We start from the raw sequence: 13,095 nt of genomic DNA, 5'->3' as shown, positions 1-13,095 counted from the left end.
AAGCTGGAGTGCAGGATGGGCAGGCAGCTGCCCATGGGCTTCCTGCCAGCTGGTGGGGGCCGGGGGGCTTGGTGACTGCCCCACTCCCTGGGGCTGGGCTGCTGGCGTGGCATGGAGCCCAACTAAGATGCTGCCTGTAATGGGTTGTGGCAGCACATACATCTCTGGCTGCCCTGCTCAGATGAATACCCTGGGCTCTGCGGGAGAAGGCTGTGGTTAATAGCGCCATTCATCAAGGGAGGGGAGGGCAGGCAAGTGGTGCTGGCAGCCCCATGAAGGCTGCAGGCAGGACTGTGACCCTGGTGGGCCCAGCACTGAGGGCTGTGTGCTGCACCGGACCCTGGCACAAGGGCAGGAGAGGACCCCAAGGGGGTGTTCTCAGCGGTGAGCTGCCACCTAGCACAACGGGTGCTGCTGCTCCTCCATGGCTGCGTGGGGAAGTGGGTGGCCAGGCTGGCTAGTGGACAGGGAGCTGTGCTAGCCAGGCTCAGTAGCCCCCATACACACCAGCAGCCCCTCCTCCCCAAAACAGCCCCCCACTCCCCCCTCGGCCAATAACCCGCATGGATGCCCCGGCAGAGACCAGTTAATAATTAATGTGGAGCTAATAATTAATGTGGAGCAATCAAAGACAATTAACCATAGTAGCAGGGCCATTAATTCTCTGACAAGGAGAGGGGGCATCTCCTAGTGTGGGCAGTGGGCTAGGCAGGGGGTGACCCCCTGGGATACAAGGCTCCCTGGGCATGCAGTGGGGACTGGCACCTGCTTTCCTCTCCATGACTGTGCGTGTCAGGCTGGGCAGGCAGGCTGGGGCCGCAGCTCCCCCAGCCCCATGGGCAGCACCACACCGACGCTGCCAAGCTGGCACCTCTACCTGGGTGACAGGGACTCGATGCAGTCCCGCCTCACTCGGTGTGCAGCTAAATGGCTGCAGCTATCACGCAACCACAGCTCGGCGCTGCCTGCCTGCTTCTCTTGCCATCCTCCTGGCTCGCAGTTTCTGAGAGCCAGGATTTTCCCGTTCGGATGGGAATGCTGGCCAGGACTGAGCGCCAGTCGCCACGGCTGCAGGGGGGGCACAGGGTGAGGGGTGGTTCTCCACCTTCATCTGTACCCAAGGATTTATCTCTCCATCCCACTCTGCCTTCCTAGGAAAAGGGACGGGGAGCAGGAGCGGAGAGCTGCAGCTCAGGTGCCTCTGCCCGAATTATGTGTTTGCTAATGGCAACCATGTGTGAAATGAAAAGGGGAGGGAGCTGGCTGCTCCTAGCCAGGAAGGGCTGGCGACAGGACCCCCCTTCCCACCTGGCACCCCCTTACCAGGGCCGCCTGCGCACGTCGTAGAGGTCGATCTTATTGGGAGCTCTCCACGGGGTGGCTGCGGGGGGAAGGCAGGTGGTGAGCAAGGCAGGGCTGTCCTGGGGTGGGGGACAGGGGAATGGGACTTAGGGATGCCCAGGGGTGAGGAAGCAGCAGCCTCTGGCAGGGTGCTCACACCAATGGGCTTTGACACAGCACGGTTATGTGTGCCAGGTGGCCCCCAGGGCTGGCGCTGGGGGATGCTCGCCCCCATGCCCTTTTGGCCAGCCACCAGCCACCACCCCCCGCTGGCCCCTGCCACGCACCGGGGTAGTAGCGGGTGACGCCGGTGGCACTGCCGAACACCTGCCAGAGCAGGGAGGGATCCTCCTTGCGGTTCTCGATGAAGACATCCTCCAGCGCCTGCGTCCAGTTCAGCTCGTTGAGAATGACCGTGGCTGCAGGAGACAGAGCCGGGGTGGGTGGGTGGGCAGATGCGGGGGAGCAGCAGAGCTGGGGGTGTGGGGTGGAGGTGTGTGTGCTGGGGACCACGGTGTCCCCACAGCGATGGCAGGGCGGGAGAGGTGGTGTGTCCCCTTTGCCCCTTCCCATGGAGGAGCCCACAGGAACTTTGCAGATACTACTGCATCCCCCTGGTCCCTTGCTCCCACAGCCTCCACCATCAGCCTGCTGTCCCTTCTCCTCAGAGACCTGAGCCACCTGGCCATACTCCCCCAACCGCTCTCCATCCCCATCCCCTCGCTCTGGGGCAGGGAGAGCCACCACTGGGGACAGCTGCCTTGCCATCTCACCACCTTCCCAGCAAAACTCCCTGCTCCTCCCACCACCGTGCTGGCCCCATTCCCTGGGGACAGGCACCAGCTGGGAAACCAAGGGGTTGTGCCCCGCAGGGCTGTGTGGAGCCTCCCGGGCCCTGCTCTGCATTCCTGCTGGCCCCTGCACCTGATGCAAAAGCAATTAAGATGCCGGCAAACAGCAGTTTTAAATTATTCAGCTATTAAAGCAAAAGATAAGCTGCTGGCAGCCCCAGCCTGTGATTAATCAAGGGGGGAGCTGGTAGAGCGCGGGGGGGGGCGCCAGTATGGGGCAGTATGGCAGGTATGGGGCTGGCCAGCCGGCAGGGAAGATGCTTTGGGGACAGTGGCACCCCCCAGTCCTCACAGTGCCCTTTGGGGCACTTGGAACACTGTGGGTACCCCAAGCCCTGGGCCGGGGCCAGGGGAGCCCCACGGTGAGCCCTGGGGCTGTGGTGCTGAGGAGCCAGCTGTGCCATTGTGGATAGGAGTGGGCAGCTGGCAGCACTCATCCTGGGGGACCCTCAGTGCATTTTTGGGGTGCAAGAGCTCCCAGGAGCAGCCCTCCTCCTTAGCACTGGGCGGAGCAACCAGTGCAGTGCTGCAGGCGAGCTGGTGTACATTTGAGGAGTATATTTAGCTCTCCTAAGGCTTCCTCCCACACTTGTGTCTCCTCGAAACACTGTCATCACCTGTTCAAGCCTTTGCCACAGCCCTGAGGTGCTGGCGGGACATGGGCAGGTTCCACCCAGGGTGAATCCCGGTTCCCACCACCCCAGCACCACTGCAGAAGACTTCTTCCCTCAGGCAGCTATCCCTTAAAATCACGATTTACTCCATCCATATTTCCCCAGCCATTTCTCAGCACCGTGCCCACACAGAGTGCTGTTATCTGGGCACTTAGGATGATTTCTTGTTTGGCTCTTTCACAGGACATGGTTTTTCCTGGGAGAAGGGGTCGTGAGCAGGCTGCCAGGCTCCTGCCTGCCTGGAGCAGCCCTGGGCAATATTGACAGGTTCCCCTCCAGCCCCAGCAGCACCTGCACCCCCAGCCCCTTGGGGCCCATCAGCCACACCAGGCTTGTGCCAAATGCAGCTCCTATGCCCTCTGTGCACAAACACAGCTCATACACCACCTCTGAGCAGAAGCACAGCCCCTATAGCATCCCTGAGCATGAGTGTAGCCCCCATATCATCCCCGTGAACAAATACAGCCTCTATACCATCCCTGTAAGCAAACACAGCCCCTATACGATCCCTGTGCATGAAAGCTGCCCCTACACTTTCCCTGTGAACATACAGAGCTCCTATACCACCCCTGCACATGAACACAGCCCCTATTACCATCCCTGCTCATCTGTACAGCCCCTATATCATCCTTGCATGTGAATACAGCCCCTACACTATCCTTCTGCAGGAATGCAGCCTCTATAACTGCCCTGTGCACAAACAGCTCCCACCCTCTCCCTGTGCACAGAGTGATGGGCTATTGCTCATCAGATGGGAGGCTGTGTCCACAGTCAGGATGGCTTCTGTCCCCCTCAGTCCAGGCCAGAGCTGCCAGCCCCTCCTGGTGACATTCCTGTTCCTGTCCCCGTCTCCTCCCTGTCCCCATCAGGGTGAGTCCAGCCCCGCCCTGCCAGCAAGCGATTGCAGATTTAATTAAAAATGGCACAGTAAATAAAACACATATAGGATGTAATTTGTGTGTGTAGCGAGGGGTGACGGTGGAGGGTGTCTCCATAGTGGTTTAATTAGCGTGCCAGGCAGCGATAGTGATAGCGCCTCTCCACTGCGCCCCCCCCCCCCCCCCCCCCCCCGCCCCCGGACATGCTCCCCACCCATGGCTCTGCTAAGCTTGCTGGTGTCCCCTCAGGAGAGGGCACAGGGATGGCCCCATGTTCACACCTCAAACCTGCTCTCCAGAGTGCAGCAGCTAAGCACCCTGCCCTACACAGTGCCTTTTTGGAGCACCCTGGGGAAGCTGGACATGGTCTGATCCCTGTGCCTGCACAGCCCATCCCTGTGGCTGCAGCTCCCTTCCCCACTGGGATTGGGATTTGGAAGGGTGTTCCCCCACTGGGACCCCCCACTGCCCCATTCCCTCTCCAGCATCCCTCTCCGAGAGGCTGTGAGTCCCTGGAGCATGTTAATCTCCAATTTGCTCTTGTCCCACAGCCGAGCAGGGTGATTTATGTGGCCATGGCAGGGCATCAGCCGTGGCGTCAACTGGCAAGCAGGGGTGAGGAGTAATGAATATTTCATCCCACGCAGCCCACCCTGCTTGCATGATGTGCTTCATTAGCTGCCTGGCCTGCACTAGCTGGGTAATAAAACTAATTGCAAATTTCTAATCCACTGCTGCTGCCGTGATGAAATCGTTGCACTGATGCAGCTGTGAGCACAGCCGTGCCGGTAACAAGCCCATGTACCAGGAAAATGCCGCTTGGGGCAGGGATGTGAGCTCGGACCCAGTCACCGCTGTGACTAGCTGGGAGCCCTCGGCAAGTGCCACTGAAACACTGGGGTGTGGGTACAGGGAGATGAGGGGTGCCCTCCAACAGCAGGGTCTGGGCACAGGATGCGGCCTGCGGGTACTTGAGTATGATCTCCGGCTGGGAGTGGTCCCCAGCTCGGTGCAGAGCAGCCACTAGAGGGAAATGGAGACCGACTGTCACCACGTGCCAGAGTGAGGCCAGAGAGAGCTCTGGAAGCTCAGGGACTGTGTCATTTCCCAGCAGGGACTTAAAGCTGGTGTGGTGTGTCCTATCCCATCCACACATCCATCCCTCCCTGCCTGCTCCCAGGCTGGCCAGCCAACCCGGTCCCCCTTTCTGGAGCAGCCTGTGCCCTCTGGCAGTGGCAGGGGCACGGCCATGGGACTGATACCCCCTGTGTGCTCTGGCACCGGGGTCTGCCCAGGGCAGCATCTCACTATCCTGCAGTCACCCTCTGTTGCCTTCCTGAAGGATTTCAGTTGCTTTTTCTCCCTTTTAATAACCTCAGCCTCAGGCAGCCCAAAGCCAGCGACGAAGCATGCCTGCTTCGCCCTCTCCCACTGCACAGCCCCTCTCGCTCCCTCCTATGAGTTTGGAGTTGCTGCTGCTGTAACTGTTCACGCACAGAGGGGCTCCATCCCTCTGCCTGGCTCCAGCGCCTGCTCTGAAGCTCCTCAGGTTCTGCTGAGCTCTTGTGCAGGGAGGGATCACAGATGGGTGGGCACAAGCTTTATCCTTTGCCATAATTACAATTTCTCCTTTCCTCTCTCCACCCCTTCCTAATAAGCCCTAACCTCTGATTTGCCTCCTTGGCCCATCCCATGCTCTTGAGTGTCCCTGGGGAGGAACACATTGTCACCTCTGTTCTGACACAGTGACTCTGCCTCTTCCCAGTGTCCACCCGGCTGGAAGCCAGCTTGCCCCAGCCCCCAGCCCCCAGCCCCCAGCCCCAGCTGTGGCACCCCGGGGTGACAGTCCCTGGGGCTGTGGCACCCTGAGCAGGAGAGGTGGAGGCTGAGCCCGGCCAGGCAGCACAGAGCAGAGTGGAGCGGGTGAGGAGCAGCACTCACAGCCTTTGTAGATGTCCGTGGGGATCTGCACAGCAGCGTACGAATAGTTAACCTTGGTCTTGAAGTTGGGGTCATCCGTGAACTCCAGCTTCAAGGAGTTGGAGCTAGACTTCTCCCTCTCGAACTCTTCTCCTTCAGGATCATCCTAGAGAAGGAGCAGAGCACATGGGGTCACCCGGGGTGCCAGCCTTGGACACATGCTGGGAACACCACCACCCAAAGCCCATCACCAAATGTCCCCCCTGCAAAGACCAGCCATGCTGGCTCTCATGACAGATTTGGCCCGCAGCCCATGCCAGTGCTGGTGGCACACAGGAGCGGCTGCTGGGAGCAGGTGGGCACAAAGGTGGGTGCCGGTTAGCCTTGCCTCTCCGACTTTGGTAGCATGACAGGTATTAAGTCAGACAAAAAAAACAAACCAAACCAAACCAAAACAAAAAAGCCTTGAAAATCAATTAGCAGCAAAAGGCAACTATCAAAGAACAAATTAAAACGGAGTGCAGCTTAGTGCTCTGTCAATAAGCAATGCAAACAATATTTAATTATGGTGAAGAGACGGCGAATTCCCCACTGCTGGTGCTCAAATGTCCTCCTTCGCCTTCCCAGCCCTCCTCAACCTTCCCAGGGCCCTGCGGCCAGCATGGCACTGCGGGTGAAACCCCTCCAGAAAGGCAGGGCAGGGCTGTGCTGGTGCAGGCAGAACGGCTGGGTGGCTACAGGGGGGGACAGGGGCAGAGCTGAGCTGCAGGGCCATGCAGGGAAGAGGGAGAAAGGGGGTGGCCTTGCTACAGAGCTGGGGAAATCACCTCCGCCATCCTGCTGGGAGCAAAGAAATCCAGGAGAAGGTGCTGAGTCAGAGCTGCTGTATCCCAGCCCACAAGCCCAGTGGCTGGGGAAGGCTGTGTGCAGCCGGATGGGAGATGCTCAGGATGGGGAGGAGGTAGGGGAGGATGCTGCAGCACCTGCCCTTCCATACCTTCAGAGCTACATCCCCGCTGCAGTTGGGCAGAGCTGCAGAGCTACCTGCTCTGTCTGTGGGCAGGGACAGGCAACACAGGGGCAGAGACATGCCAAGCCCAAGCTGGGGTACAGGATGGCTCCAGCCACCTTCCCCTGGCCCTGGCTGCAGGAGCAAAAGGGGCAGGGGTGGGCGCAGCAGCACAGGAGTGGATTCTGCTGCCTGGCAAGGGAATGAATTCCCCTCGCAAAGCAGCTCAGTGCCAACTCCCCCCCTTGTGCCTCCTTCCCGAGCGAAGTGCCTATCTCGGTGCCCGTGTAAGGCCATCTGATTGCGGTAGCAGAGATCAGCCCCGCAGAAACGACAGCAGACGTGACTGGAAGCGCAAGCAGCTCCAGGGAGAGCTTGTGTGGTACTGTGCCAGGGATGGCTGCCCCACGCTGTCCTGCAGCAAAGCACCCCAGCACCAGTGGGGACAAGGGGTAGGGGACTGTCCCATCCCACTGTCCTGGTGGCCCAGCGTGAGCAGCTCTCCCACTGGCCAGGCTCCTCTCAACAAAACCCAGGGGACAAAAGGTCTGAATTTCTCATGGGAAAAGCCATATATTTAAAGGAAAATTATGTGTTTGGGAAATAAACTACGAAGGTCATTTAACACCCATCCTGGCCTCCTCCCTGTTTCCCTGTTGCAGATGATGCAGAGAGATGCCACCTCCCCTGTGCCAGCTCTGGCCGGCCACTGAGGCAGTGACATTCCCCTGACATTGCGAAGAGTGGCCAAACCATTCGCCACAGTTCGGGAGAATAACAGGATTCATATGCAAGGTTTGGGCTTTAATTCCAGCTGGTGGATTGCAAGTGTAACCACGTCACCAAGCTGATCCTGCCACAGGGGCTCCAGCCACCCAGAAAGATGCTGAACTCAATTACAGCTGCAATAGCTGAGTGGGAGGTGGGCAGAGACTGTCCCCACCTCCCCTGAGCCATGTCACCACGATCAAAATCCAGATTATGCTCTCAATTTCACGTAAATCTGGAGAAAAGGCACAAACTGACTACTGCCCCCCCTGCAAAGCCGTGATGCTGCAGCAGAGCTGGCACCCTGGCTGTATGCTGGGCCATGGGCTAGCTGGAGAGCAGCCCCAGCCCCGAGCCTGCCATCAATTTGGGGCTCAAGTCTCTGGGGGAAAGCACCACACAGTTTGCCCCTGCCAGCTTCACCAAGCACCAGACAGTGATTTAGAGATGCCTGCTGAAAACAGGCTTTAGATGGGATAAAACCGTGGCCCTGAGGGCACCTGCAGCACCAAAACCTCTGCTTTGACACTAAAACCTTTTTTTTTTCTTAGTCCAGCAAAGTCCTGATGACACCTCCCCATCCCTCCGCACCTCAAATTGGCAGGGCATCCTCCCAGAGTCCAGCCCATCCACTGCCCCTGCCACCCCCAGCAGCCAGGAAAATCCAACCCTCCCTATTTCCCCCAGGCTGCATGGTTATTCTCCACTTTACTGGAGCTGGAACTACTATGTATATAATTACCACTCTTCTGTTTATCATTATTCTGTTATATCACCCACTTCTTAGGGGCTAATTTGTATTCTGCCAGGTTCGGCGCTGTCTGGCTGCTCTCATTCATGTAGCTGTAAAGAAGCATATGTATAGATCTTGGAGACAAATATACAGCTATATATACGTAGGACACTTCATGCATCACTGACACCTATACAGCAAAGAGACCCGTGGAAAGAGCTGATGTTATTCAAGCTGCGTTTATCCTTTATCTATAAATCTCCTGACCTCAACCAAGTTATTCCTGTTTAAGCCAGGTTGATTTGGGCACCTGAAATGGTGTCATTTCCACCCAGGTGAAGGCAGTCAAAGCTGTTACCAGCCCAGGCAGGGATGGGAGCATCTCAGTGCTAGGCTGCAGCTACAAAGAGCCACCTTGGGAAGGCTGGAGGAAGAAATTCTGCATTAAATTTATATTAGAGTAAAGGAGAAGATGATTCAAGTTCTCCTGGATTTACACCGGTTAAACCATGAGCATCTCGGCAGGCCCCCAGGCAGATTTTGCAGCATTTCTCGTCATTACATTTCAAAAGAACTTGGAAACTTCTATTTATCTGTTACAATATGTACAACATAACACAAATAGATGCTACAGTTTGAATATATTATTTGCTACACACCATTAGAAATTGACTCCATGGCAATATATCAATATTATACGTATTTATTGCTTCAGCAAGAAGTTATCAGGCGCCGAGAGATTTTGCCATCTCCAGTGCTTTAGCAGCTGGGCTGCCAGTCACAATATTCTCTCTCGAGTCTCCCAAAATATCGGACAGGGTGTAAAACCCAAAAATGCCCCAACACCCAATGAGCACCAGTAGCACCACACAACAGATTCATCGGAGGCTGCCATGCTCACAGCAAGTACCTGCCTTCCATCACATCCAGGCTAGTGCTGGCTGAGGAGAGCCAGCCAGCCCACGGGCACAAGGACTATCAGGGGGGTCCCGCCAGTGGTGGGGTTTGGAGCTGCAGATGGAGCTGGGGATGTGACCTGGTGCAGCAGCGATGCCTCGGCCAGGCAGCTCCTGCGGATGCAGACAGCCCCGTTCATTGCTCATCTCCATGGGAACGAGCCATCACAGCTAATGATGACGGCTCCAATGGCAGCACCGATGAAAAATGCAGGGCTGGTCTGGCTAGTGGTGCAGGCAGCTGCTCTGGGATGCTGGCTGGGGTGTTGCAGCTCCAAAGAAGCCCTCCCTTGTGCTGCTCCTCCCGCTACCACCAGCACCAGCAACACCCCGACACCAACCCTGCATCCCTCGTCCCATCTCACACACATCTGAGCGGGATGTATCTTTCCGAGATCCCAACACAGCCTTTTAAATTTTCCAGGGGCACCCATCTGTGCTAAGTCCAGAAAAACCAGCAAAATACTCCTATCAACACATCATGATTACTGCTAATAATGCATACAAATATAATGCCCCAGCACATGGCTGAGAAACTCCAGGCCCATGCAAAAGGGCCTTTCTTCTTAAATCTCTCAGCTTTTCCTGAAATGCGGTAATTTAATGCCAGGGAGGGAGATGGCGTGTTCTCCAGCCACATTCCTGCTTTTATAGCAGCCCAGGTTATAAATAACAATCAGCCTCTCCCGCCAGCCTGTCCCCCTATCCCCCTTCGCTTTTTTTAATCTTTGCCAAAGGTACTGTTTAGAGATCTTTCTAGACCATTTATTTTTAAATTACCAGCCAGAGGAGAGAAGAAGGGAAAAAAAAAAAAAAAGAAAAAAGGCAAAAGAAAGAAACTTCTACGGCTGATAGCTTATCAGGAGGAAATCCAAATGTCACATTAGTTGAGAAAGTTGGAAGATTAAATTTTCCAACACCCTTTATCTGCTGCTGACATTTAGGGGCTTTTTTTTAACTCCTCCCTCTCCTCGCTGCATCTACCGGGCAAGGTGAGCAGCGAGCGGGCGGCCAGGACCGACACCGTGCTGCCCCCTGCCCCGGAGGGTGCTAAGGCTGTCACAGAGCCGCCTGCCAGCAGCACCTCCACTCTCACCCCTTCTCAGGGACCTCCAGCAGTGGGTGGGTGCCCGAGTGCTGACCTTGGGATGAGGATACCTTCATGGAGCTGTGCTGCTTTCCACTGGAGAATGGTATGTCCCAAGGGATTTTGGCTTCAGCTGTGACTTAAGCATCATCCCCTGCCATCAATGCAATACTAAGATGGAAAATCACTTTATTTCTGTGTTGTTCTGCTTGTGATACCCAACCAGTAGCATCTGCTAGTTTGAATACTTCTCCCTGGATAAACCCCACAGCCCTTGCTAGCAGAGAAAGGTGAAAGCTCCATTTCTGCCAACATTTTGAGAGCCTCGGGGACCTGCAGGAAAAAATTTCTGTCCCATTTGTTAAAAAACACTTGGAAATCCAAAATCTGTTTAGGAAGATAGCGGAGCTGAGGTGCAAGCAAAATGAATAGGAAGCTCATTTCTTTCGCACTGTAGTTAAAGCTGATGTAAGCCTTGTGAATAAGCCCAGTTATGTTGAATAGGCATTGTCCGTCAGAACTAACTCAATTTCAGCTAGATCCTGCTCAATTTAAATATAAAAATTGAAGCTAAATAAAGAAAAGATGGAAAGAGCACTATTTAGTTCCATTTAGACCTTCTGGTATCATCTCTCTCCTTTTTTATTTCAGTATCACCTTCTTTTATCTCCATTATTTTTGCTGGAATTAAATTTGCTCGGATTTCACAAGCAAGCAGCAACAGCATCAATAGGGATGCGCCCTCCCTGCCAAATCCACAAGGCTCTGCAACAGGACACTCCCAATTTTGCTTGATATTTCACCAGAGGAGGACTGAAGTCAGTGTGGCTGATGACAGATTTGCAGGGCTGTTCCTCCCCGATGACACACCACCTCCCCTGGGGAAGGACCAGGGAGCTGGGCGCTGAGCCCCACAGTCCCCAGGGACACTGTGCCACGCTGTGGTGCATGGTTCCTCCCTGGTGCCCCATACACCAGGAGGGCTCAGCAGGCACAGCTCTGAGGTCGAGATGCCTCCCATGTCATAATCCCACCTAACGTGACCAGGATGCTCTCTTCACTTGCAGAAATGGCTAATCCCAAAGCTAACAGCTAGAGCTGCCAGCTCAGGTCACCGCTGCCGACACTGGCTGGGTGTGGGCAGCCAGGACCAGTCGGGGTTACACCAGGCATGGGGACTTCCAGCTCTTCTGTCCCCTGCTCCGTGGCAAAAGCCTTGCCCAGCCTTATGGGTGCATGCATCCTGCTGCTCAGCCCTCCAGGCAGGGAGCTACCCTGCTCCCCAGGCTGCCTCCTCCTGCGTCAACTGCCAGCCAGTTTTTCCTCCACTTCTATCCAAGATCCGCTTTAATGCATTTTAAGCCCATTAGCTCTGTCCTCTCCAGAGCAGCCATGGAGAGCAGGATCCTCCCTGCTTTGGCAGCTCCCCCTGGGCTGGGAGGGACAGGAGATATCCATGGCTTCAAATGAGCAGGGAGACCTGCTTGGGAGAGCAAGTGCCCTCCCCTTCAGCCACAGCATCTGCCCGACCTCTCCATCCTATCTCCCAGACTCTCCCTGACTTGCTTTCCCTGCCAAGGAGCCCTCCTGCTGTCACCACCTGGGGACAATGGCACGGGCAGTTTGTCAATAGCTCTGCTTTGAAGCCATCCATCCTCCATTCCAGCCTGCCCCTCTTCCGCTCTGGCCACCACCTCCAAGGCGGGGTGAGAGGAGAGCTGGAGCTCGGTGCAGGGCATGTCACCCAAGCTGGTGGGACCCCATCAAGCCCAGATCCTCCCCTCCCTTCTGCATGGGGCCTTCTGAAGGCTCGTGGGGTCACCCAAGTATTATTTCGAGACAAGGCCATGTGGTTTGCAGGTGGTTTGCTGCCAACGCCATGTGCTGCCACTCCTCCCCTCCCACTGTAGCACTGACCCCGGATGGCACATCTGCTGCTGGCTCTGCCTTGGGGCAAGGACCAGTCCCGGGGCACTGGCACTGGCTGGGGCTGCCCCCAAGCCCCCACCCTGCTCTGCTTGGGGCTCCCAGCCAGCTCCAAGGACACAGTGGCACAGCTGCTCCCCTGCGGCCCCACACCAAGAGCATCACTGACCTGGTGAGCCCCTGTTTTGGAAGGATCCCACAGCACGGCACAACATAGGAGCCAGGTGACCCATCACCTGCCAGCACAGCGGGGTGTTGTGGGGCAGCAGCCACTGCCGGCGGAGCATCCTGTGCCCGTGGTGTGGCACCTGAGTGCCACCACCATTGCTGTGTGGAACAGCCGGCAAATGCCAGCTCCCCTGAGAGAGCTGGGAGAGCGGAGCTGTCGGGTCTGTACTTAAAGCACTGATTGCCAGAAATCACAGGACGGCTGTGCCAGGAGGGGGGCAGAGAATTAAATTCAGTCTCTAATTAAAGGTTTGCTCTTCATTTGAATTTCAATGCCAGCTTTAATTTTAGAAACTTTTGCAGGCGGTGGAGCAACATGCCCACCTGCCTGCTGCTGGCCCTGGTGCTGGCCAACATGCCACCATGGCTTGGCTTGGGGGACATGGCTGTGCACTGGGCGTTTGCTGCCCACCGCAGACAGAGTCTTGTTATGCCGGCTGTAACAAATGCTGTGCTATGCCCTGCTGGTACAGTGCTGGGACTGCCCCACCAAGGGACTCAGCGCCAGGCTGGGGTGTTCAGCGTGCCAGTGTTGCAGCAGGGATAGTACTCACGTATTCGGTGTCGGCCTTGGAGTCGTAGTACTCGATGTCTTCCTCCTGTAGAGAAGAGGGAGAGCGGAGTTAGTGCTTAGCAGGGATAGGGACAGCAGAGGGGTCTCCCCTGTTACTCATCCCCTCAGCACCTCCAACATGCTGCTGGCAGCCACATCACTAGGAACTGA

The 13,095-nt window shown here is 56.3% G+C and overlaps 1 protein-coding gene across 3 annotated transcripts in view; it reads right to left on the bottom strand.

The window, feature by feature from the left end:
• Positions 1-13,095, bottom strand: part of CACNA2D2 (calcium voltage-gated channel auxiliary subunit alpha2delta 2) — a 223,570-nt gene that overhangs the window by 21,399 nt on the left and 189,076 nt on the right. For all 3 annotated transcript variants that reach the window (XM_056334538.1, XM_056334540.1, XM_056334539.1), the window contains exons 5-8: positions 12,926-12,970; positions 5,686-5,830; positions 1,629-1,760; positions 1,324-1,381 (exon numbers count right to left, since the gene is read on the bottom strand). In XM_056334538.1, coding sequence (XP_056190513.1) covers positions 1,324-1,381; positions 1,629-1,760; positions 5,686-5,830; positions 12,926-12,970 — 380 coding nt within the window. The remainder of the gene's footprint in view (positions 1-1,323; positions 1,382-1,628; positions 1,761-5,685; positions 5,831-12,925; positions 12,971-13,095) is intronic.

This window comes from Falco biarmicus, chromosome 4, assembly GCF_023638135.1.
Source record: "Falco biarmicus isolate bFalBia1 chromosome 4, bFalBia1.pri, whole genome shotgun sequence".
In the NCBI taxonomy this organism is placed as follows: domain Eukaryota; kingdom Metazoa; phylum Chordata; class Aves; order Falconiformes; family Falconidae; genus Falco; species Falco biarmicus.
Note: the sequence above shows the minus strand (reverse complement) of the source record. Positions and strands in the feature narration are given on the sequence as shown.